The 21,531-nt window shown below is 45.8% G+C and overlaps 1 protein-coding gene across 1 annotated transcript; it reads right to left on the bottom strand.

Annotated features, from left to right (window-relative positions):
- Positions 1-5,505: 5,505 nt before the first annotated feature.
- On the bottom strand, positions 5,506-21,306 carry MGME1 (mitochondrial genome maintenance exonuclease 1). Its single transcript, XM_056121857.1, has 4 exons — positions 20,802-21,306; positions 16,401-16,620; positions 8,356-8,488; positions 5,506-6,584 (listed from the first exon to the last, which is right to left on the bottom strand). The coding sequence occupies exons 1-4, from the start codon at positions 21,304-21,306 to the stop codon at positions 6,426-6,428; spliced, it is 1,017 nt and encodes a 338-aa protein (XP_055977832.1). The 3' UTR covers positions 5,506-6,425.
- Positions 21,307-21,531: the final 225 nt, after the last annotated feature.

The following is a 21,531-nucleotide window of genomic DNA, read 5'->3' as shown; positions in this document are numbered from 1 at the left end:
CCAGCCTTACCTTCCTGGTAAAAATACTGAATGCCCTGAACAAACACAATGACCTATTAATACCTGTATTGCAAACCATAACACACACGAAAGGAGAGAATGAGAAAAGAAAAGTGCCTGCCATAGAGGCAAGCTTCGTGGGCTGGGGGAGATGGTGGGAACGAATTAGTGGTGGAAAATGTACACTAGTGGAGGGATGGGTACTGGATCATTATATGACTGAAACCCAATCATGAACAGCTTTGTAATAGTCTATATCTCATGGATATCCAACAAAAAATTTTAAAAAGATCATTGAGGGGAATGGGTGATAGCACAAAATTAATAACATACATATGGTAGGCTAACATTGGTTTGTCCTTTCTTCTCTACCACAGCAGCTTAGGTTTGTGGGGTTGCACCCATCCATCACAGTGCTCTCCAGGCACTCCCCTTCCTGTGTTTATCTTTAACTTCTCTGTGCTCTGCTTCCCCATCTGTTAATCACCAAATCAGACCCTGTGACTTGTAAGTCCTTCTAAGGACTCTGGATTTTGTATTTGTAAGCGAAACGTTGCATTTCTCTCTTTCCCTTATGTCCTTTCTGTTTGGGTTTTTTTTTTTTTTTTTGCTTTTTGGGTCTTACCCAGCGATGCACAGGGGTTACTCCTGGCTTTGTACTCAGGAATTACTCCTAGTGGTGCTCAGGGGACCATATGGGATGCTGGGAATCAAACCCAGGTCGGCTGAGTGCAAGGCAAAAGCCCTACCTACCTGCTGTGCTATGGCTCCGGCCTCTAGAGCAATGTCCTTTCTGTATGGACACAGGAAGACAGTTAACGCTATGCTTTTGTAACTTGGGAGCTGACTGACTCCGAATAATATTTACTCCTGGGTATTTGTCATATTTACTTGATTTAAGCCTCAGTTGCCCTTACTTCCTAGCAGCCCCAAAGCAGGGTCCTGACGAAGGGATTTAGATGGACCTGAGAGCACAGTCATGGACAAATACTGTCATGACCCAAAGAGAAATGACTGGACAAGAATCCTGCAGGTATTAGGAAGGGCTAATCTGGCCTGAGGACTGTAGTCTGGGATCCATAGTAAGATGTCCCCAGGAGACCCACCCTATAAGTTTAATATATCTTGGTCCATACAACATGACTAGAAAGATTATTAAGAAGTAAATTTAAGGTGGCTGTTTAAATGGTTATGGACTAAGGAAAGGAGAAGTACGCCCTTGTATAAAATTCTGTCTCTGAGCAGATCTCCTAGCAAGATGAGATCTTTATTTTAGAAGAGCTTCCTGGAAGGAAGGGCTTTCCATATGTTGATTGTGCTATCTGACCCATGTGTATTTGCTATTCCAAACTCCTAGAGTTGGGCTCTTGACTAAGGCAGCAAAACAGGAATGGGGGCAGTGTGAAAGGGGAATGGGGTGTGCAGTGAGACTGGAATAGGCGCGTGGGGAGAATGGAATAAATGGGGTGGGACAGAGATTGAATAAACAGCAACCCAATCACCAACCAACTTGGCAGCCCTGTTCCCTCCCACCAAATGAGTCTGTTGGTGGCTACAGGCCGAGGTGGAGAAGCCTCTCATGGCCACCGAACACACTAGAGAAAGCCTACACTATTAATGAACACACACGTATTTTGAAGAGTTGTGACTTTTCTAAGAACCAAATTTGGCTTTCTCCACTTCTGCCCAATTAGTAAAACTAACTTTTGTTAAAATTAACACTTCTTGCAGCCGGAGTGATAGCACAGGGGGTAAGGCACTTGCTTACCTTGCATACAGCTGACCCAGGATTGATCCTCGGAAATCTATATGGTCCTCTGGGAACACTGCCAGGAGTCCTGAGCACAGAGTCAGGACTAACCCAGCACACTGGTTGTGGCCCAGAAACAAAAGATTAACATTTGTCCTCTCAAAGAATTGATAGTTAATTGGTGCTCCCTGAGCATCAAGAGTGTCAGTAGTAGAGTACACTGGTGTATGGGTCAGGAAAACCTGCTCAGGCTGTACCTTTGCTCTTCTCAGACCAACCACCAGGTTCTCCTGGTCAGACTCTGAGGGTCTACCACCATTAGCTGGGGAAAAGACCCGTTCAAGAAACATTTATCTTTACCCCAGTGAACTCTATAGTGTGGAACTTTTTTTTTTTTTTTTTTTTTGCTTTTTGGGTCACACCCAGTGATGCACAGGCTGACTCTGCACTCAGGAATTACTCCTGGTGGTGCTCAGGGGACCATATGGAATGCTGGGACTCGAACCTGGGTCGGCCGCATGCAAGGCAAACAACCTACCCGCTGTGCTATCGCTTCAGATCCTATAGTGTGGAAATCTTCCTGGATCTAGTCTCCTAAATTCTAGGGTGTAACTTACTAGAATAAGTCTGCTGGTGCAATTTTAAATGATCCCACTTGGTTTCTAACTGGAAATCACAGACTACAATGGCTACTTTGAAAACACTGCCGAAGAATACTGAGTCAAAACAAGATCTTCCTTGATCCTCTTCTCTCCTTCCTGACTCTACTTATCAAGTCAGCAGTCACACAGGTCACTTACCATAGCTGCTAGGCCAGTGAAACCGTTCAGCGATTAAAAATCAAATTCAAGAACAATTTTCAATTTATTATAAAATAAACAAGGAACCTCATTAACTCAAATCTATTTCTCATAGTAATGACAGAAAAAAGTGACTGTAGAAGCCATTTTTTTAAATTTATTTTTTTAAATTAAATCACCATGAGAAAAATATTTACAAAGTTGTCCAGCATTGGGTTTCAGTTATGCAATGTTCCAACACCAGTCCCTTCACCATATCCCAATTCACCAGTGTACATTTCCCACCGCCAATGTCCTCAATTATCCTCCTTCCACCCCTCGCCCCCCATCTGCCTCTACAAAGCCTATTTTTGTTCATACATGGCAGTCCTCAGAGGCTACTCCTGGCTCTGTATTACTCCTGGTGGTACTCGGGGAACAATGGAACTGGGGTCGCTGCAAGCAAGGCAAGCACCTTATCCCTTGTACTATTTCTCTGGCTCTACCCGCTCATTTCAAGATGGCAAATCTAACTTAAAATGCTAACTCAGCGACTGGTGCTGTTGCGTTGCACACAGCCAACCCGAGTTTGATTCCCAGCATATGGTTTCCTAAGTCCTGCCTGAAATAATCAGAAGTGCAGAACCAGGAGTGAGCCGTGAGCACTACTGATAACAATAAACAAACAAAAAGGCTAGGGCTGAGATAGTAAAGCAGGTAAGGCACTTGCCTTGCATGCAGCCACATACCTGAGTTCAATTCCTGGCTCTGATCCCCAGGTTCTATCTTCCTTTCCCTATGATCTCCTGAGTACCTCCAGAAGTGATTCCTGAATGCAGAGCCAGTAGTAACTCCTGAGCATCACCAGGTGTGGCACCAAACAAACAAAACACTCTGTAAAAGAGCAAACCCCTTTCTAGGGCTTAGACATATACTTTGGTTTCCCAAACCCAGTGATAATAATTTTTATTATTTATCAAACACAGATAAAGCTATTGGATAGTTTGCCCATACTGAAAAATTCCACAAACAGTACATTTTCTGTGTGTATATGACCCAGGAGACATTACTGGGCCCGCTCGAGCAAATTCATGAACAGTGACAGTGACTGTTTGGTCCACGCCTGACGATGCTCAGGGGCCACTCCTGGCGGACCCAGGGGGATCTTATGGGGTGCCGGGATTCGACCCCGAGTCTTCTGCACGCCAAGCAAGTGCCCTGTCTGCTGTAGTGTCTCTGGCTCCCACACGCTTCTTTTAAAGAATCAAGAACATGGGGGCAGAGAGGCAGCAAAGGGGTCTGTGCCAAATGGTCCCCAAGCACTGCTGCAGCTGGGATGGCCCCCGCGACTCGCCCGCCCAGACTACAGCAGGGGCTGCAGGCGGGCCCCAGCCCAGAGGGCCCAGGTCACCAAGGTCTCTGTGACCCCCATGCGGAAGCAGAAGAGCCCCCAGCTCTGACCCCAGGGCCCCATGCCCCCTCATCTCCCACTGTCCCGCTAGGGGCGCCAGGGGTGCCCCACTGAGCCAGGGCACAGGCCCCCGAGACTCAGCGCTCCCCCAGGGGCTGTACAGACCCCCCCAGACCCCCAGTAGAGCCGGGGCACAGTGCTGCCTCTGCTCCCTTGGAGGGACCCTCCTGGGAAGCTGGGGGCAGGGGGACGAGGGCGCCCTATTACTGTCTTTGGTATATCGAATATGATACGTCATGGGTAGCTTGCCAGGCTTTGCTGTGCGGGTGAGATACTCTCGGTAGCTTGCCGGGCTCTCAAGAGAGGCAGAGGAATCGAACTTGGGTCGCCATGTTGGCCGCTTGCAAGGCAAACACCCTTATTTTGGACCACACCCGGCAGTGCTCAGGGCTTACTCCTGGCTCTGCACTCAGGAATTACTCTTGGTCGAGCTCAGGGACCCTATGGGAAGCCGAGGATTGAACTCAGGTTGGGTCATGTGCCAGGCAAACGCACCTGGGCATTTGGGCCTCTCCCTCTGCCCCCACCCCCAAGAAAGACTTTAAAAAATAAAGTGATTGTGCAGAAGCCTTCCTGGCACTCGGGGGCAGGGACTGGCAGCATGGGGCGGGCGGCCTGCAGGCATTAGGGCCCGGTCCCTCAAGGTGACACAGCACCTGCCCAGTGCTGGGCCACACCCTGCAGTCCTTGGGGCTATACCCAGCAGTGCTCAGGTCTACTCCCAGCAGTACTGGGGCTTTAATCCAGTAGCACTGGAGATATTCCTAGGAATACTGGAACTCTTCCCAGCAGTGCTTGGAGCTTTAGCAGTTCTGGGCAGTTCCCAGAAGTCCCTGGGACCTAGGGCTCAGACCGGCAGGCACCAGGGCGAGGGTGCCCGCAGCATGGGTCCTCTTCAGCCTTCCAGCACACAGGGTGTAAGCTCTAACCTATATCTCCTTGCCCTGATTCTTTTTTTTCCCCTACTTTTGGTTTTGCTTTGGGCCACACCCTGTGGTGCTCGGCCAGTCCTGGCTCACTGCAGGGAGAGGACATATTGGCTGCTCCTGGGGGTACTTGAGGGACGCAGTACTTGGGTGCAAGTCCTGCCATCTCCCCAGCCCTGATTCTTAGTTCTTTTTTTCTGGGGAGGTGGGGATCACAACCACCAACTGGCCCCCTGGCGCCGTATAATCCCATCAACGGCCAAGACTCAGAGACTATAAAAACCAGCTCCAGGAAACGCGCTGCCGCATTTGCGGCCGTGCGACATCTTATTATCTCATTCCTACTTTGTACAAACCGGCAGGCTACCGAATGTAACCTGCCCACACGGCAGAGTCTGGCAAACTCCCCGTGGTGTACCCAATATGCCAAATACCAGTAACAATGACGGGTCTCATTCTCCTAAAGAGCCTTGAATATAGCACTTTCTTAAAAATCTCAGGGCTAGGATGAAGGAGACGTTGCTGGGGCCTGCTTGAGGCAATCGACGAATAACAGGATGGTCATGATTTGTGATATGACCCAGGAACTCAAATCAGAATATAGCCATTAGAATTCTACACTGAGAATTCCACTTTTTGTTTTTGTTTGTTTTATTATTTAGTGCCAGAGATGGAATCAGGGCTCCATGTAGAGCACGTGCAAGGCAAGCGCTCTACCACGGAGCTATATCCTAAACTTGGGGGGAATGCGGGAGTAGAAAGGGAGAGAAGGGCCATTTGTATTCTCAAGAGGCATTACTGATTAAGTGGAAATCCCCTGCCCTCAATGAAATAGATACAGAGCTTCAGTATCTCAAACAGTTCTTAACAAACTGTACTGGCAGTAGTGACTGGCTGATACAAGACTTCTCCCTCTGCACATACAGGGTGGTTGCCCCTTCCCTGGTATGCACTGGGCAAACCTCACAAGCTTCACTGCCCTTGATCAAAGGCTGGGCATCCTTCCCAGGGTGCGGAAAGATCTATAGGGAGTACAAAGACCTTGAGTGACATGTCAGTCTGGCTTGCCTACTTTTCTGCAAAATGAAGTCAGAGGTTGCAGAGTTGGTCTTTTATTTGCTAAAGTCCACTTCTTTGATCCTAAAACTTTTTTGTTTTTAAGTCTTTTCGGTTGCATCAAATTTCAACAAATTAACATTTCCATTTGGGTGAGTGTTGCTCTCAGATCCTGTGGCATTCTCCTTAATTTTGGGGCGGCTTTTTGGGCCGTCCCCGGTGATGCCCAGGGGTTACTCCTGGCTCTGCTCTCAGGAATTACTCATGGTGGTTCTCAGGGGACTTTTTCGGATGCTGGGGATCAAACCCTGGTCAGTCACATGCAAGACAAGTGTTCTACCTGCTGTACAACTGCTTCAGCTGTTTCCATGCACACAGGGAACAGGCTCTATCTTCCCAAACTCTTGAGAAAGTGGTGAGTGGTCTTCCAACAGTGTCCTTTCCTAATCTGCTTTCTGAGTCTGCTGGTTCTTATTCTTTGTATATTCTTCGAGTCGAAGAAGCCATTTGGTCCAGTACTGGGAGCAGAGCTCTGAATCCATGAAATGTGGGTGGGCAGGGGACCCATCTTTGTAGGCCACCACAATTAAGCCACACTGAACCTAGAAGCAAACATAGGGAGAGTCGTTGATCCACTTCCTTCTAATCCAGACCAGGGCAAGCAGAGACTAATCTACAGTAGTGTCTCCAAACTCAATGCCTAAGAAGGCTTGATGAATGACTGCAGGATAAACAAGAACACAAAGATGACAGACCAGGCCTGGGAGAATGGACTGTGATCATTAAAGAGCTGTTAACCGGGCTGGAGCTATAGTATAGCAGGCAGAGCATTTGCCTTGCAAGTGGCCGACCTGGACTCTATCCTCTGCATCCCATATGGTCCTCCTAGTACCACGGGGAATAATTTCTGAGGGCAGAGTCAAGAGTAACCCATGAGCATTGTCAGGTGTGACCAAAAAAAAGCAAGAAAAAAGAAAAGAAAAAGAATAATTAACCCTGAAAAGTCCTAGAAGAATGTATAGTGCTTTGGTTGAATAATTTTATTAAAAGAAAAATTTGAAACAGATGACTGGTTAAAGAAACTTTGGTACACCTACACAATGGAGTACTATGTAGCTGTTAGAAAAGATGAAGTCATGAAATTTACATACAAGTAGTACTACGTGGAAAGTATCATGTTAAGCGAAATGAGTCAGAAAGAGAGAGATAGACATAGAAAGACTGTATTCATCTGGGGAACATAAAGTAACAAAATAGGAGACTAACACCCAGGAGTGGCCGAGATAAGTACCAGGAGTTTTGCTCCATGGCTTGGAGGCCAGCCACACATGCTAGGGGAAAAGGGAGCTCAGATAGAGAAGGGAGCACCAAATAAAAGGTGTTGGGAGGATCCTCCCAGGATGGGAGAAGCATGCTGAAAGTAGACAATAGACCAAACATGACTGCCACTCAATGCCTCTTTTGCAAACCGTAACACCCAAAAGGAGAGAGAGAAAAAAAAGGGAATGCCCTGCCACAGAGGCAGGGTGGGATGTGGCATAGGGGATGGGAGGGATACTGGGACCCGTGGTGGTGGAAAATGGGTACTGGTGGAGATATGGGTATTTGATCATTGTATAATTGAAACCCAAGCACAAAAAAATTGTAAATCTACAACTGTACCTCATGGTGTTTCACTAACAAAAATTTAAAAAAAAAAAAAAAGTAAATGATGGAGAATGGGCACTGGTGGAGGGATGGGTACTGGATCATTGTATAACTGAAACCCAAGCACAAAAATTTGTAAGTCTACAACTGTACCTCATGGTGTTTCACTAATAAAAATGAAACAAAAAAAATTAAAAATAAATAAATTTTAAAATCTCAAAAAAAAAAATTTCAGAGGCTCTTCCAAGAAGTGTGCAGGGGGCCAAACATTACTCTGAATATTAAGGTAAAGGCTCTTTGACTTGGCTCTGATGGGCCCATTGTGCTGGGGCCAATTATATGTGTGGTCAGTACCAAAGAAAGAATCTGGGTCACTGGGCTTACAAGGCAAGCCATCTCCTTAGGCCCCAGGTGGTACTTTTATTTTTTCTTTTTGGAGCCATACCGAGCTGTGCTTAGGTATAACTTCTGGCTCTGTACTTAAGACTCAATCTTGAGGAGGCTCAGGAAAACATGTCGGGTGTTGAGGATCAAAGCTGTCAGCTATATGCAAGGAAAGTATCCTACCTGCGGTACTATTATTCTGGTCCCCTCAGTAGTACTTTGTAAAGTTGTAGATGAACAAGGCCCTGGGTTCAAGTAAGCCATAGGATGCAAATAACAAAAAGCACAGGACTCAAGTAACTATAAATAATCAAAAGCAAAGGAAAGAATCTCTGTGCTCACCTGAAAGCTATAGTTGGCATCATGGTTTATGGCACCAATGTAGGCTACAACCTGCAGGGGGTTGTCGAATGTATTTCGGAGCAAAGGTTTTGGTTTCTCTGATGTCTTCCAGTCAATCACACACAGCTTGCCCCTACAGAGAAACCAGAGGAATTCTTTGTAGGCAGTAGTTTAAACAAAAACACTCTTGGGTCAAATATCTTCTTTTGTACTTTTGTGTTTTTTTTTTGGGGGGGAGGGGTGGTCAGATCTGGTGGTACTCAGGGCCTTGTGCAAGGCAAGTAACCACCTTCAGCCGTGTGCTATCTTTCAAGCTGCAAACAAACAGAAAATGAGGAACTTTGCCCTTGCAGGGTTTGTCCCTGATCAGGATACCTTGCTTTCAGTTTGCTTTCTTTCTCCCCCTAAAGCTCAACTGTCCTTTCCCTACCCTGTGCTATGGTAGTTGTGATGATCAGGGTCCAACATCTTTGTTGGCATGTGTAAGTTCTGGGTCCAGTGCTAGCCAGAGTTCACATACTTGATTGGGGTACTAAGCACACTGGGTTGTGCTCCGCTCGAGGCTGTACACTGGTGACACCGGGGATCACAAGCAGTACCACCACCAGGTGGTGCTGGGCATCCAGCTCTGGCCTCACACTTGAAAGGCAAATGCTCTTAACATGGAGCTCTCTGCAGGCCCGGGATTTACTCCTTTAACTTTCCCTGCTGTGTTTCCAGAGTTATGGGAACAAGCAGTATTTGGCCTTCACACCTGGATGGCTTCGTGGGCCTATTTGTTCGCAACAAGTGCAGAGGGTGAGGGAGCTTCAACCATTCTGCCCCCCCCCCCCCTCCCCGCCATCCTTTACTACTTTGCTGAATTTATCCATTAATACTATCAGAGTTTTGTGTAGACGGGTTGCTTTGTTTTTGAACCATACCTGGCAGTGCTCAGGGCTTACTCCTGGCTCTATGTTCAGGGATCCCTCCTGGCAGTGCTTGGGCCCATATGGAGTGACAGGGATCGGATCTGGGTTGGCACATGCAAGGCAAGTGTCCTACTTGCTCTAGTAGCTCTCCAGACTCGATAGGTTTTTTCCCTTTACTTTGGGGACACACCTGGAGAGTTAGGTAACTACTCCTGGCATTCCTGGGGAGAACATGCGGTGATGGAAAATGTACTCTAACACAAAGCATGCACACAGCCTTCGGGAGATTTGTTTTAGGGTGCTGAACTTGAAATTGGAACATCATATCCCCGGGAAGACTAGAGATAATTACTTCCTCCTCCTCCATTTGAATATTTCTTTATCTAGGCTTCTTTGTCCTGGACCAAAACAACCAGTTTTCTGCTGAAAACAGGACCAAGAGCAGACTGTCTTGGGGACTGAGGGCTATAGGCTCTGCCTCCCAAATCTCTAGTCCTGGTTTAATCCCAGGCACCCCGTATTGTCCTCAGTCTTACAGGAGTGATCCCTGAGCACAGCCCAGTGGGTAGCCCCCACCCTCCAAAGGGGAGACAGCCTTGTCTTGTTACTGATCTTAGAAAAAGAACTTCCAATCTTCTAGCAGCATAGAGCATGTTTTTGTCAAGAGTTTTTCCAATAATGACTTTTATCCTGATGGGTAGGTTAACATATTTCGAGACTGCTGATTCTGAGACTGAAGTCCCAAAAGGTTCACTGAATAGAGACTTTTGGGAATCACTAAGAGTCAGTCCACTTACCCTAGGACCTATCTGATATCTGCAACTGCCAAGTATAAAATTCCATTAGGATGGGAGGAGTGGGGAATCTGACACTCACAAATGTTACATGAGGAACAGGAGTGCAGTGGGTAGGGCATTTGCCTTGCACGAGGCCTACTGGATTTTGACCCGGATATAGGCTTCATCAGTGAATTGCCTCTTTCCCTCCTCCCAGAGGAGGAACACCCCTAATCCCCCTGGTTTATCTTTAACCTTTCTTTTGTGCTTTATCTTTCATTGCCACAATTCCACAAGTCACAGGGTTAGTCAAACTTTCTGGTTATTCTGACTTTGTATTTATAGTGAATTACTTGCTTTTCTATTTCCCCTATAGCCTTTTCATATTTTACTATAGATCAATATTCTTTGCTTAAACACAGAAAGACCGTTCATGCTATGCTACTAATATTTGGGAGCTGATTGGCTCTGAAATATATCTACTCCTAGGCATCCATCATAATTACTTGACTCAGGCTTCAGTTGCTGTAGTTCCTAACACCCCACAAGGGATGCCCCACTGTGGGACTGGGTTGGACCCGGGATGAGTGACGAAGCTATCTCGGTATTGAAATGGAACAGTCTAGAAAGGATAAAATCATGGAGTAAGCCCTGAGCATCACTGGGGCTGAGTGTGGCCCCAAACCAAACCAAACCAACCAACCAACCAACCAACAGAAAAAGTTATATGGACTCCCACCCCCTGACCCTACCCCAATATCCTTAGTTGTAAGACACCTTTATGCTGGAATTTTTTTAGAGCAGGAATCAGGGCTCTTTTTTATTTCTGCATATAGTTGAAATTAATTAAATGCCTGTGTTTTTGAACCCAGCTTTGGTTTCTGAGCAAGAGAACTTCTGAAACACCATGATGCTTAATCCTTTTGATAGGGAATTGTGAAAATAGATATAGCTACAGTTCTCTGTCAATTGTTAAAGGAAAGGAGCTACACAGAAATTTGTAGAAGGAGATACTACAGAAAAGTTTTTTCCCTGACACTCTACAGAGTTGCCCTCACACTCTCCTTGGTGCACTTTGGGAAGCATTTTCCATTGTATCCCTCAAAGACAACCTGGACAAAGAACTCATAGAGGACATCACACTCTTAATCCTGAGAAGTAAAGCTCAGGAGAGCTTTCTGGACAGTAGAGACTCAAGAGACTCAGTGAAGACGAGTGAAATAGATCTCAGAAAAGAGCTAGGGGCCAGAGAGATAGCAGAGGGGTGAAGGAAGGTAGTTACCTTGTACAAGGCCCCGCCTCAGTTTTATCCCTGCAATGGAGATGGTACCTGACTCCTGTAGGAGTGATCTCTGAGCATAGTGCCAGGAGTTAGCCCTGAGCACCACCAAATCTGACATCCCCCTCACCCCTGCTCCCCGCCAAACCAAAAATACTAAAGAAGACATTTAACCCAAGAATGCTTTTGTTTAAACTACTGCCTACAAAGAATTCCTCTGGTTTCTCTGCAGGGGCAAGCTGTGTGTGATTGACTGGAAGACATCAGAGAAACCAAAACCTTTGCTCCGAAATACATTCGACAACCCCCTGCAGGTTGTAGCCTACATTGGTGCCATAAACCATGATGCCAACTATAGCTTTCAGGTGAGCACAGAGATTCTTTCCTTTGCTTTTGATTATTTATAGTTACTTGAGTCCTGTGCTTTTTGTTATTTGTATCCTATGGCTTACTTGAACCCAGGACCTCGTCCATCTACTACTTTACAAAGTACTACCTGGGGGACAGAGCAATAGTACAGCAGGGTTAGAAAGACAGTAGAGCAAGTGAGGAGCGGACATAATAATCCTCAGCACCACAGATGGGCCCCTGAGCCTGCCCAGGATGATACCTAAGCACGGAGCCAGGGGTAAGCAAACAAAAAAGAAATGACTGTAGAAAAGTAAACTCACGACAGAGATGGCTCAAAGCATGGCTGGAGCACAAGCTTTGCATTCAGGACCCCTGGCACTGCCCAGTCACCTAGTGCTGGGAGTGGCCTTTGAAAATCTAGCCAGGAGCGGCCCCTCTCCCCAGTAAAAGAGAGTGTGCAAAGATATTTTGATCCTGGGGATAATAACATGGTTAAGGCAAAAATGAAGAACAACAACTTCTTACTGCAGTCCCAGATAAGGCAGAGGTCACCACCTCCCCACTCAGCAGGGACTTCCTCAATGTAATGCTGCTAGGAAGCTGCTGACTGGTTAAAAGAGCAGAAATACATGAATTTTCTAATTCCTGTTATTTTTCCTTAATATGTTATTGTTCTGGGAATGCTCCTTTAGGAGACTCTTCTTATAATCTGGAAGCTTCCCTAAACTCCCCTTTCTTTCCTTTTCCCCAAATAAAATCTTTTCTGAATTTGGGGAGGAGAGGGGGAAGTTACTGTTCTGCTTTTATCTGTTTTTAAAATTTGTTTCATTTTTGGGCCACACCCGGCAATGCTCAGGGCTTACTCTTAGCTCTGCACTCAGGGATCACTCCTGGCAGGCTCGGGGGACCATACGGGGTACTGGGAATAAAATCTGAGTCGGCCATGGGGAAGGCCTTACCTGCTGTACTACGGCTCCGGCACCCAGTTATGTCTTTTTCTTTCCTTTCATTACTAAGTCATTTGAGGGTGACCTTTAGGTACTCTGAGCTATGATTTAAGACTCATTCCCTCTTTCTTATGTATATGAAAAATTTTGATTAATAGTGATGAAAACAAACAACATGTTACAGAGGTTCCCAAATTGATTTGCCTACTGCCCTTTTCAGAAAAAACAAAACTCAGACTTTCTAAAAGCAAAAAGGGCCAGAGAGATATAGCACAGTGGTTAAAGTGCTTGCCTTGCATGCAGCTGACCCAGGTTTGATTCCTGGTACTGTATATGGTTCCCTGAACCCCACCAGGAATGATCCTAGAGCACAGAGGAAGGAGAAAGCACAGCTGGGCGTGTCTCCAAAACTCAACCCCAAAAGTGATTAAAGCAAACAGAGAGCACCCGCTACACCAACCGCACATGAGACTACTACCATCTTACTAGATCTTTCTAGCACCCCAAGGGAGTGATACTACTCTCTTTGGGAAACACTGTTAGAACAACATCTGTCACTGTCACTGTCCTCCCGTTGTTCATCAATTTGCTCCAGCGGGCCCAGTAATGTCTCCATTGTGATAATTGTTACTATGGTTGGCATATAGAATACGTCACGGGGAGCTTGCCAGGCTTTGCTGTGTGGGCGAGATACTCTCAGTAGCTTGTGCCAGGCTCTCCGAGAGGGGCTGAGAAATCGAATTCGGGTTGGCCATGTTGTCCGCTTGCAAGGCAAACGCCCTACCCGCTGTGCTGTCGCTCCAGCCTAGAACAACATACTTGAAAATAATTTAAATAAGCAAATTAGTGGTTACCTTAAGTGAAGGGAAGTGAGATATAATTAGGTAAAAAGGGTCAATTGTATGGTGAAGGACAGAACTGGATTTTTGAAGTTAATGTAGCATAGCAGATGTTGATACTTTTGTTTTGGAGCTGTGTCTGGCAGAGCTCAGGGCTTAAGCCTGACTTGGTGCTCAGGAATCACATATGGCAGAGAGGGGGATTAAACTGGGGTTGGCTGCGTGCAAACCTCTGTACTCTCTCTCTCTGGCCCCTTCTGGGTATGTTCATAATTTCTATGAAAAATGCTTGGTATCTAGAACTTCTTATGGGCCCTGGGTAGAACTGATATATGGTTCCCTCTCTTTCAACTGAAAGAGAAGTCAAAATTGTAGGCACACAGATTTGAGGTAGCTATCCTGTAAAATTATTAGAAGTTGTTGTACGTTTCTCTCTCTTTTTGTCTTTTGGACCACACCTAACTGTGCTCTGGGTTCTCAGGGAACCATATGTGGTGCCAGAAATCCAACAAGAATGGATGTCACATAAGGCTTAAGCCCCATATATCTATGCAGTCTTATTCTTTCTTTAACTTAAATGGCAACACAGCAGTAACTAAGAAAAAGACCGAAAACTTTCGTGAGCTGAGAGTTCCTATCAACATCAAATACTGCCTGGAAGCCAGGAAAAGCTGATTTTCAGGGCCAACAGAACAAAATACTATTTGGGAAACAGGAAAAAAAAAATGTAGTAACTGAATTGGATCTTAGGGCTTGAGGGAGAAGAAAAGGGACATGCTGAAAAAAAAAGTCACTCAAGGGATACTGAAACTTTGCTTTGTTGTTTTTTTGGGGCGGTCACATCTGTGAAGTCAGGGGTCACTACTGGCTCTACTCTAAGGTATTATTACTCCAGATGACTGAGGGACGATCTAGGATGGTGGGGATTGAATCTGGGTTGGCCACGTGCAGGGAAAACACCTTACCTAGGTACTAGCTCTCCAGTCCCTGAAACTTTGGAACAGCCATTTGTAATAATCCTGTCTCTTCCTACTGTATTGGTCCTCATTTCCTTCTTCAAACCCTATTCTTGAGTTAAAAAAAAAACCCCACATGCCCTGGGCCTCAGAGTATAGGAAGGGAGAATAGGAAAGAAATTGAGGGGAGAGAGGTGCAAAGAGATAGATGGAAGCAGAGCAGGGGTCAAGGGGATCCAGCACATCAGTGGTGTAAAGGAGTGGGATAGCCAAATATCCAAACCACAGTCACTGTCACTGTTCTCCCGTTGTTCATCGATTTGCTTGAGCGGGCCCAGTAACATTGTGAGACTTGTTACTGTGTTTGGCACATTGAATACGTCACGGGTAGCTTGCCAGGCTTTGCCGTGTGGGCAGATACTCTCAGGCAGGGCATTTGCCTTGCACGTGGCCAACACAGCTGACACGAGTTTGATTCCTCTGTCCCTCTCAGAGAGCCCAGCAAGCTACAGAGAGTATCTCGCCTGCACGGCAAAACCACAGTCAACAACACTGAAATGAACTTATAAATGTGCCTTTCAAGGTGGCAGAATGGGGGTGGGGTGAGTGGGAACCCTGGTGCAGGGAAGGAGATACTGGTGCTGGGATTGGTGCTGGAACATAGTACGTCTAAAAATCCAGCTATGAATAATGGTGGAGGCACAGCATGATCAAAGCAGTCACAGACTACTTGGCAGAACACTGCAGCGTTACCAGGGAACGGAGACTGCCCACAAGCATGGTTCTCATTGTCTGCGGTCTTGCAATGTCACCCACAGCCTGCACTCGCTGAGACTTCTTTGGAAATTGACGCTTATATTGGTTTACACATTAATCTTAGGGATTTATTTATTTTTTTAAATTTTGCTGTTATTTTGTTCCCAGACATAGCCCCTTCCTCTTGGCACTAAACCACCTTTGTTTGCTTCCCAGCCGCCAAATTTGCTGAAATTAATGAGCACTGTGAAATTAATGAGATCTTAATGTGAAATTAATGAGATCTGCAGCAGAGAAATTGTAAATTGTGATGCTTTAATAAAACTCTTAAAAAATAAGACTGGGGAGATAGTAGAGCAGGGAGGGCATTTGCCTTGTACAAGATTGACCAGGGTTTAATCCCCAGTATCCTATATGATCCCCAGGGCCTGTCAGGAGTGATCCCTGAGACTAGAGCCAGAAGTAAGTCATGAATACTGCTGGATGTAGCCACAAAACAAACAACAACAAAAAAATTAAATTTAAAAAGTAAACCCACATGGGTTTTCAGATGCCACATCTTGAATATGCACGAGGTTTTTCTTTGGGAGGGTGAGGAAAATTCGGACCACACCAAGTGACATTCAGGGGCTACTGCTGGCAATGCTCTCAGATGTAGGTCCTGGAAGTATTAGGGGACCCATGTGGTGCTGGGGTCAAACCCGAACCTTCTGCATGCAAAGTATCAGTTAGCCTACAGAGCTATCTCTCCTGCTCCCTGAAGCAAGAGGAAAGAAAAGTATCAAGCAGGGTTTGGGGTGGGTAGGATGGGGGGAAAAAGTATTATTTGATAGCAGTGTCTATTCTACCCTGCATTAAATCACCTTCATACTTACAATTTTATTATTATTGTTACTATTATTGTCATATTCTATGTGCTGTGCTCAGGGATTGCTTCTTGGTGTTTAGGGGACCATGGGATTCCCAGGATCAAATCCAGGCTTTCCATATGCAAAATATGTTCCGAGCAAGTTAAGCTATCCCTCTAGCCCCAGCTCCACTTTTTTACTGGCGCCACTCAGCAATGTTCAGAGGTCACTCCTGGCTCTGCATTCAGGAATCAGTCCTGGAGGACTTGGGGAACCACATGGGGTACTGGGAATGAAACCCAGTCATATGAACCTTACCTGCTGTACTATGTCTCCACCCCCTCCACTTTTTAATAGGGAAGAAAAAACACCCAATACTTACTGATACTTGGCCACACAGTCCAGCAGACCCACATATTTTAAGGTCTCGTGTTGAACAGCACTTTCAAGAGCTTGTACTCCACTGACATCTTTCAGAATGTGCTGGATACTCTCAATATATCCAGATTCGAAAAGCTTTTCATCTTTCTCTTTTTCAGTCCCCTGGGGTGAAAGTAGGCTTTCCAAGGCTTTATGAAACTGTTTCCCTTGTAAGAATATGTCTGAAAATAAAATCAGGGTAAAAGGATAATAAGAACCAATTTAAAGCTAGCGCTGAAAAACAAATAATCTAAAAAACTGTTGGTTGTTGTGGGACTTGAGGAAGGGATGAAAAAGAGGTGATCTGCAATTCTATTTTTTCAGAGTGAGGTCACCCTAAGACATGGACTTCTGTCTCATACACTTTTAACAGGAGAATATAAACACTTAATAAATGCAAGAAACACTATCCGCTCATTAGCAGCTGTCTCTTGGAAAGGGAAGGAGAGAAAGGGGGCTGTTGTGCTAAGCAGTAGCCCAGCACTTTCAAAATATTAACTTTCAAATACAACAAGCCCGCAAGATATGGATCATTAGCCCCATTTTAATGAATGAGGCCTAGGCAATCTGCCATCAAGCAAAATGCTGGACAAGCAGCCCGGCACCAACGTCTGTGTTCATTCCCATCCACTCACAGCAGAGAGAAGGTGCAGGTTTGGGGGATGATCCTACTGATAGACATAGAAACAGAGTAGGAATCAGATTTGCTTGGAGACAGATTCACAATAAGGAAACAATTTCACCTAATGAGACAATACCCACACTTATTTGGTGCAGTTGGATTTCTGAGCACACAAAAAGCCTTGTAAAGAGATTTAGCATTGGTGTCATTAAAACCCAGGGAAAAGCAGTACTATATTCATCTACAAGACTAGCTTAATGGAGAGAAACATAAACACAAACAGGAAGAAAGAAATTTCATTAACTGTGACACAAATAGAGAGCTCATTTTCCACTGTGGTTTTAATTCTTGGCTAGATTCTTCATGAAATTGAGTGCTGGATCACTTAGACTGCAAGGCTCGGTTCATTAAATATTATTTAACTTGTCAAAATATATTTAAGAAGATTTGGGGGCAGAGCAAGGTCCTTGCTTTGCATGCAGCTGACCCAGATTCAATCTCCAGCATCCCATGCGGTCCCCAAAGCCCAGCTATAGAACCAGGAGGAAGCCCTGAGACCTCTGGGTGTGGCTCAACCCTTCCTGGACCCCATAAAAGATTCAAGATGTACTGCTGAAAGCATCAAGTCAGCATATTTATTCAACCTTTTTTTGGGGGGGGGGTGGTTGTTTGTGGGCTACACCTGGCAGTGCTCAGGGCTTACCCCTCACTCTATCATTCAGGGATCACTCCAGATTGGGCTTGGGGGAACATACATGGAGCTGAAGACTGAACCAGGTTGGTTAAGTGCAAGGCAAGCACCCTACCCAAAGTACTATCACTTTGACCCTACTTTTAAAGGCATGAAAAATGTTTCCAAGTCTCAGATAGTAAGGTACCCGCCCCCCCTCGGGGGTGGGAGGGTTGGGTGGGGGTGGGGCTGGGGAACCACCAAAAAACCAACCCTCCGAACAACAAAACTTGACTTTCCAGTACTGACTTAGAACTGGCAGGATATATAATACATATTTCTTTGTTTTGTTTTAGGGTCACACCCGGCAGTGCTCAAAAGTCAAAATTCGCTCCTGTGGGAACTTGGAAGACCATATGCAGTGCAGGGGGCTGAATCAGGATTATACAAGGCAAGCCCTAAACCCCTGGACTCCAGCTCTCAGCCTTATCCGGGATTTCAGGATTCCCAGTTCAGAAAATTAAAAAGAACTTCTCATGAGGAAAAAAGTCAACTCTAAATTCTAGGGGTACCAAAAAAAAATGCCACTAAAAGATTTCTTTTATATACCTCTTGATTGGGAAGGACAAGTAAGGATAAGGAGATGCTGCTAAAATCTCAGGGCTGGAACGAATGGAAACCGCTATCGTGCCTGCTCGAGTAAATCAATAAACAGGATGACAGTGATCACCACTTGATTAGAAATCAGAGAATAGTTTACTATTTGTTATGAATTGGCTTAAGAAGGTAGTTAGCCCCAGCAAAGATTCATATAGCTGAGAAATGTTTTTTATTTGGGGGGCCACGCCCAGCGATGCTCAGGGCTTACCCAGCATGAGTATTATGCTACTATAATAATAATTTATTCAGCTATTAATTAAATAACTTCATAATAAAAATCACCTTCCTGCATGCAAGGCAAATGCCTGACCCACAGTACTATCTCCCGGAGGAATAAGTTTTTATTTTTAGGAATTTTTGGGGGAAAGGGGGGTGCAGGGGGCTAACTCAGCAGTGCTAGGGATCACTCCTGGCAGGGCTTGTGGAACCATGCTGGAGATCTAATCCAGGTTGGCTGCATGCAAGGCAAGTATCCACTGTACAATTTCTTTATCAAAATGTTTTTTCATGGTGGTGCCTGGGATCAACCCCCCCTGGGCTGCATTTATGCAAGACAACTGTCTTACAACTGAGCCACACCCCCAGGTGCATTTTAAAGAATGTAAGCAGTTAGAAGGTATTTTTGCCTTATCTAGGTACCACCTACATAACAATTTAAGTCAGGAATGAGAGATAGTACAGTGGGTCAGGCCTTGCATGAGGTCAACTTGGGTTTGATCCCCAGCACTACATAGAGTCCCCAGAGCCCTGCCAGAAGTGTCCCTGAACACAGAGTGAGGAGGAAGCCCTAAGCAGTCAGGGGTGCTTCAGTAAAAAACAAACAAAAAACCAACCCCAAACCAAACCAACCGGCCTCCTCGATTTTCTTTTAAAAATATGCTGTTTAGGGGCTGGAGCAGGTAGGGCGTTTGCCTTTCACACAGCCAACCCAGGTTCGATTCCCAGCATCCCATATGGTCCCCCAAGCACCGCCAGAAGTGCTCCTGAGTGCATGAGCCATAAGTAACTCCTGTGCATCGCTGGGTGTGACCCAAAAAGAAAAAAAAGCTTTTTAATGTATTATACCCATGCATTCTTGCCCCTCCACCCCTTTTCTTTACAATAAATACTTTTCACTAAAAAAAAAAAAAAGTGTGTGTGGGGTTTGAAAGTTCAACAGAGGAGATCTGGCTTCAATTCCGTCTACCACAGGTGTAATCCCTGAGCACTGCCAGGAAGTCCCAATCACTGAGTGAGCCCAGAGTAGCTTCTGAGCACTGCTGGAGGTTGCCCCAAACTCCACCACCAAAAAAAAAAAAAATAGGTCTGTGTACCTCTAGAGGCACGTGATCAATGAAAACGGACAGGAGCAGACAAGCTACCCATTCCAAAGCTCTTTCCTTTTCTCTTGCTTCTGAATGAATCATGATTTGGGGGCCACACTGGGCTTGGAATAACCAGGCTCTGCGCTCAGTGCTCACTCCTGGCAGGGCTCAAGGGATTGTATGCTGTGCTGTCGATCAAATACAGGCTGGCCGCAGGCACTACCCTGCCTTAGCTGCCGTCCTATCTCTTTGGTCCCATGAACTGTTTTTTTTTTTTTGCTTTTTTTTGGGTCACACCCGGCAATGCACAGGGGTTACTCCTGGCTCATGCATTCAGGAATTACCCCTAGCGGTGCCCGGGGGACCATATGGGATGCTGGGAATCACGAACCCGGGTCGACCACGTGCAAGGCAAACGCCCTACCCCCTGTGCTATCACTCCAGCCCCTGATGAACTCTGTTTTAAGGAAGCTACTCTTTTCACTGGTCTAGGTAGTTAATAAATAAATAAAAGTAATTATTCTCAGTTCCTAAATCAAGAACCTCTGATTCTCTCAATTTATCCAGAGCTACATACTGATTAAGTTGTTTGGGTTTATCTCCAGAGTTAGTCCTATGCAAATAGAACACTGGATTCTGAATAAGTTAACTAGAATTTCTTTATCAAGTGATTAACTTTTCCATAATGAAAGAAGAGTTAGTTCTAGAGGCCAGAGAGATAGTACAACGGGTAAGGTGCTTGCCTTGCACATGGCTGAACTGGATTTGATCCCTGAGTGGAGAACCAAGTGTAATCCCTGAGCACTGTCAGGTCTGACCCGAAAACCAAAAGAAGCAGTTCTGCTACTAAGGTTTGTAAATTATAAAAATAAGTCTAATCAAAGTGCTTGATTCTCTGATTCAATCTGTGAATAGAGAATTAAACATTGTCATTCAGTTGTCATAAGGATAACATGATGCAAATAAAGTGCTATTTAAAGATAATTATAATTTCAAAGTAGTTCCTCACTAGGTAAGGTTTAAAAAAAAACGGCATCCATTCTTATGCCACTTGTGCTTTGTTCTAATACAGTAATCATAAATAATGAAGATTGAAAAAAAAATTACTTGAAGTGTATTCTGCAAAGCCGTCTTCTCCCAGTTCCTGAATCATGCGCTGTTTCCACCTCTCCAAATAGAAAATCTGCTCCGAGGTCATGGTCTGCTGCAGGATCCGGGTCACGCTCGGAATAGTGTTCCTTTGCAAAGGTATTTTCAAGGGACTTGCAGGATCACTCGCTGAGTTTGGTTTCCGATCTCTCTCTGGATTGAAAAGAGGAAACCAATTCCGCGGGGCTTTCGCTTCCTCCTCTTTTCCCGCGGGCTTGCACTTACTCACGGGTCCGTAGAGAAAAGCATCTTCCTCCAGCAGCGACTCTGGAGTCTGAGCCTGGCCTCGGAGGGACAAGACGGACCGAACTAAATGGGAGTATTTTTCTTGATCCACTTCTTCGTAAGGGTTCGCTTTTTTCTTCCGGACACAAAAGTAACAGGAAGTGGAAAAACGCCCCAGCGGGACCAGTCCCGACCCCTTGGAGCCGCTGAGCAGCCCGCGCAGGGTCTGCAGCGCCATCTCTCCAAGGTCTCCCCCGCTTCCCCCTGCTCTGGGGCTGAAGGCTCCGAGCCTTTCTCGCAAACCTGCTAGAGAAGACGCCGCGTTCGACACCGGCCACGTGCGCTGCGCGCGCTGAGCCGAGCAGGAGCCTCCTGAGCTCCACGCGCGCGCGCGCAGGTTGGACTCGGCAGTGTCCAGTGACCCTTCGTCCGGACAGTCAGTGACCGAGGCTGACGGGCGGTC

This window comes from Sorex fumeus, unplaced genomic scaffold (genome assembly GCF_029834395.1).
Source record: "Sorex fumeus unplaced genomic scaffold, SorFum_2.1 ptg000044l, whole genome shotgun sequence".
In the NCBI taxonomy this organism is placed as follows: domain Eukaryota; kingdom Metazoa; phylum Chordata; class Mammalia; order Eulipotyphla; family Soricidae; genus Sorex; species Sorex fumeus.
Note: the sequence above shows the minus strand (reverse complement) of the source record. Positions and strands in the feature narration are given on the sequence as shown.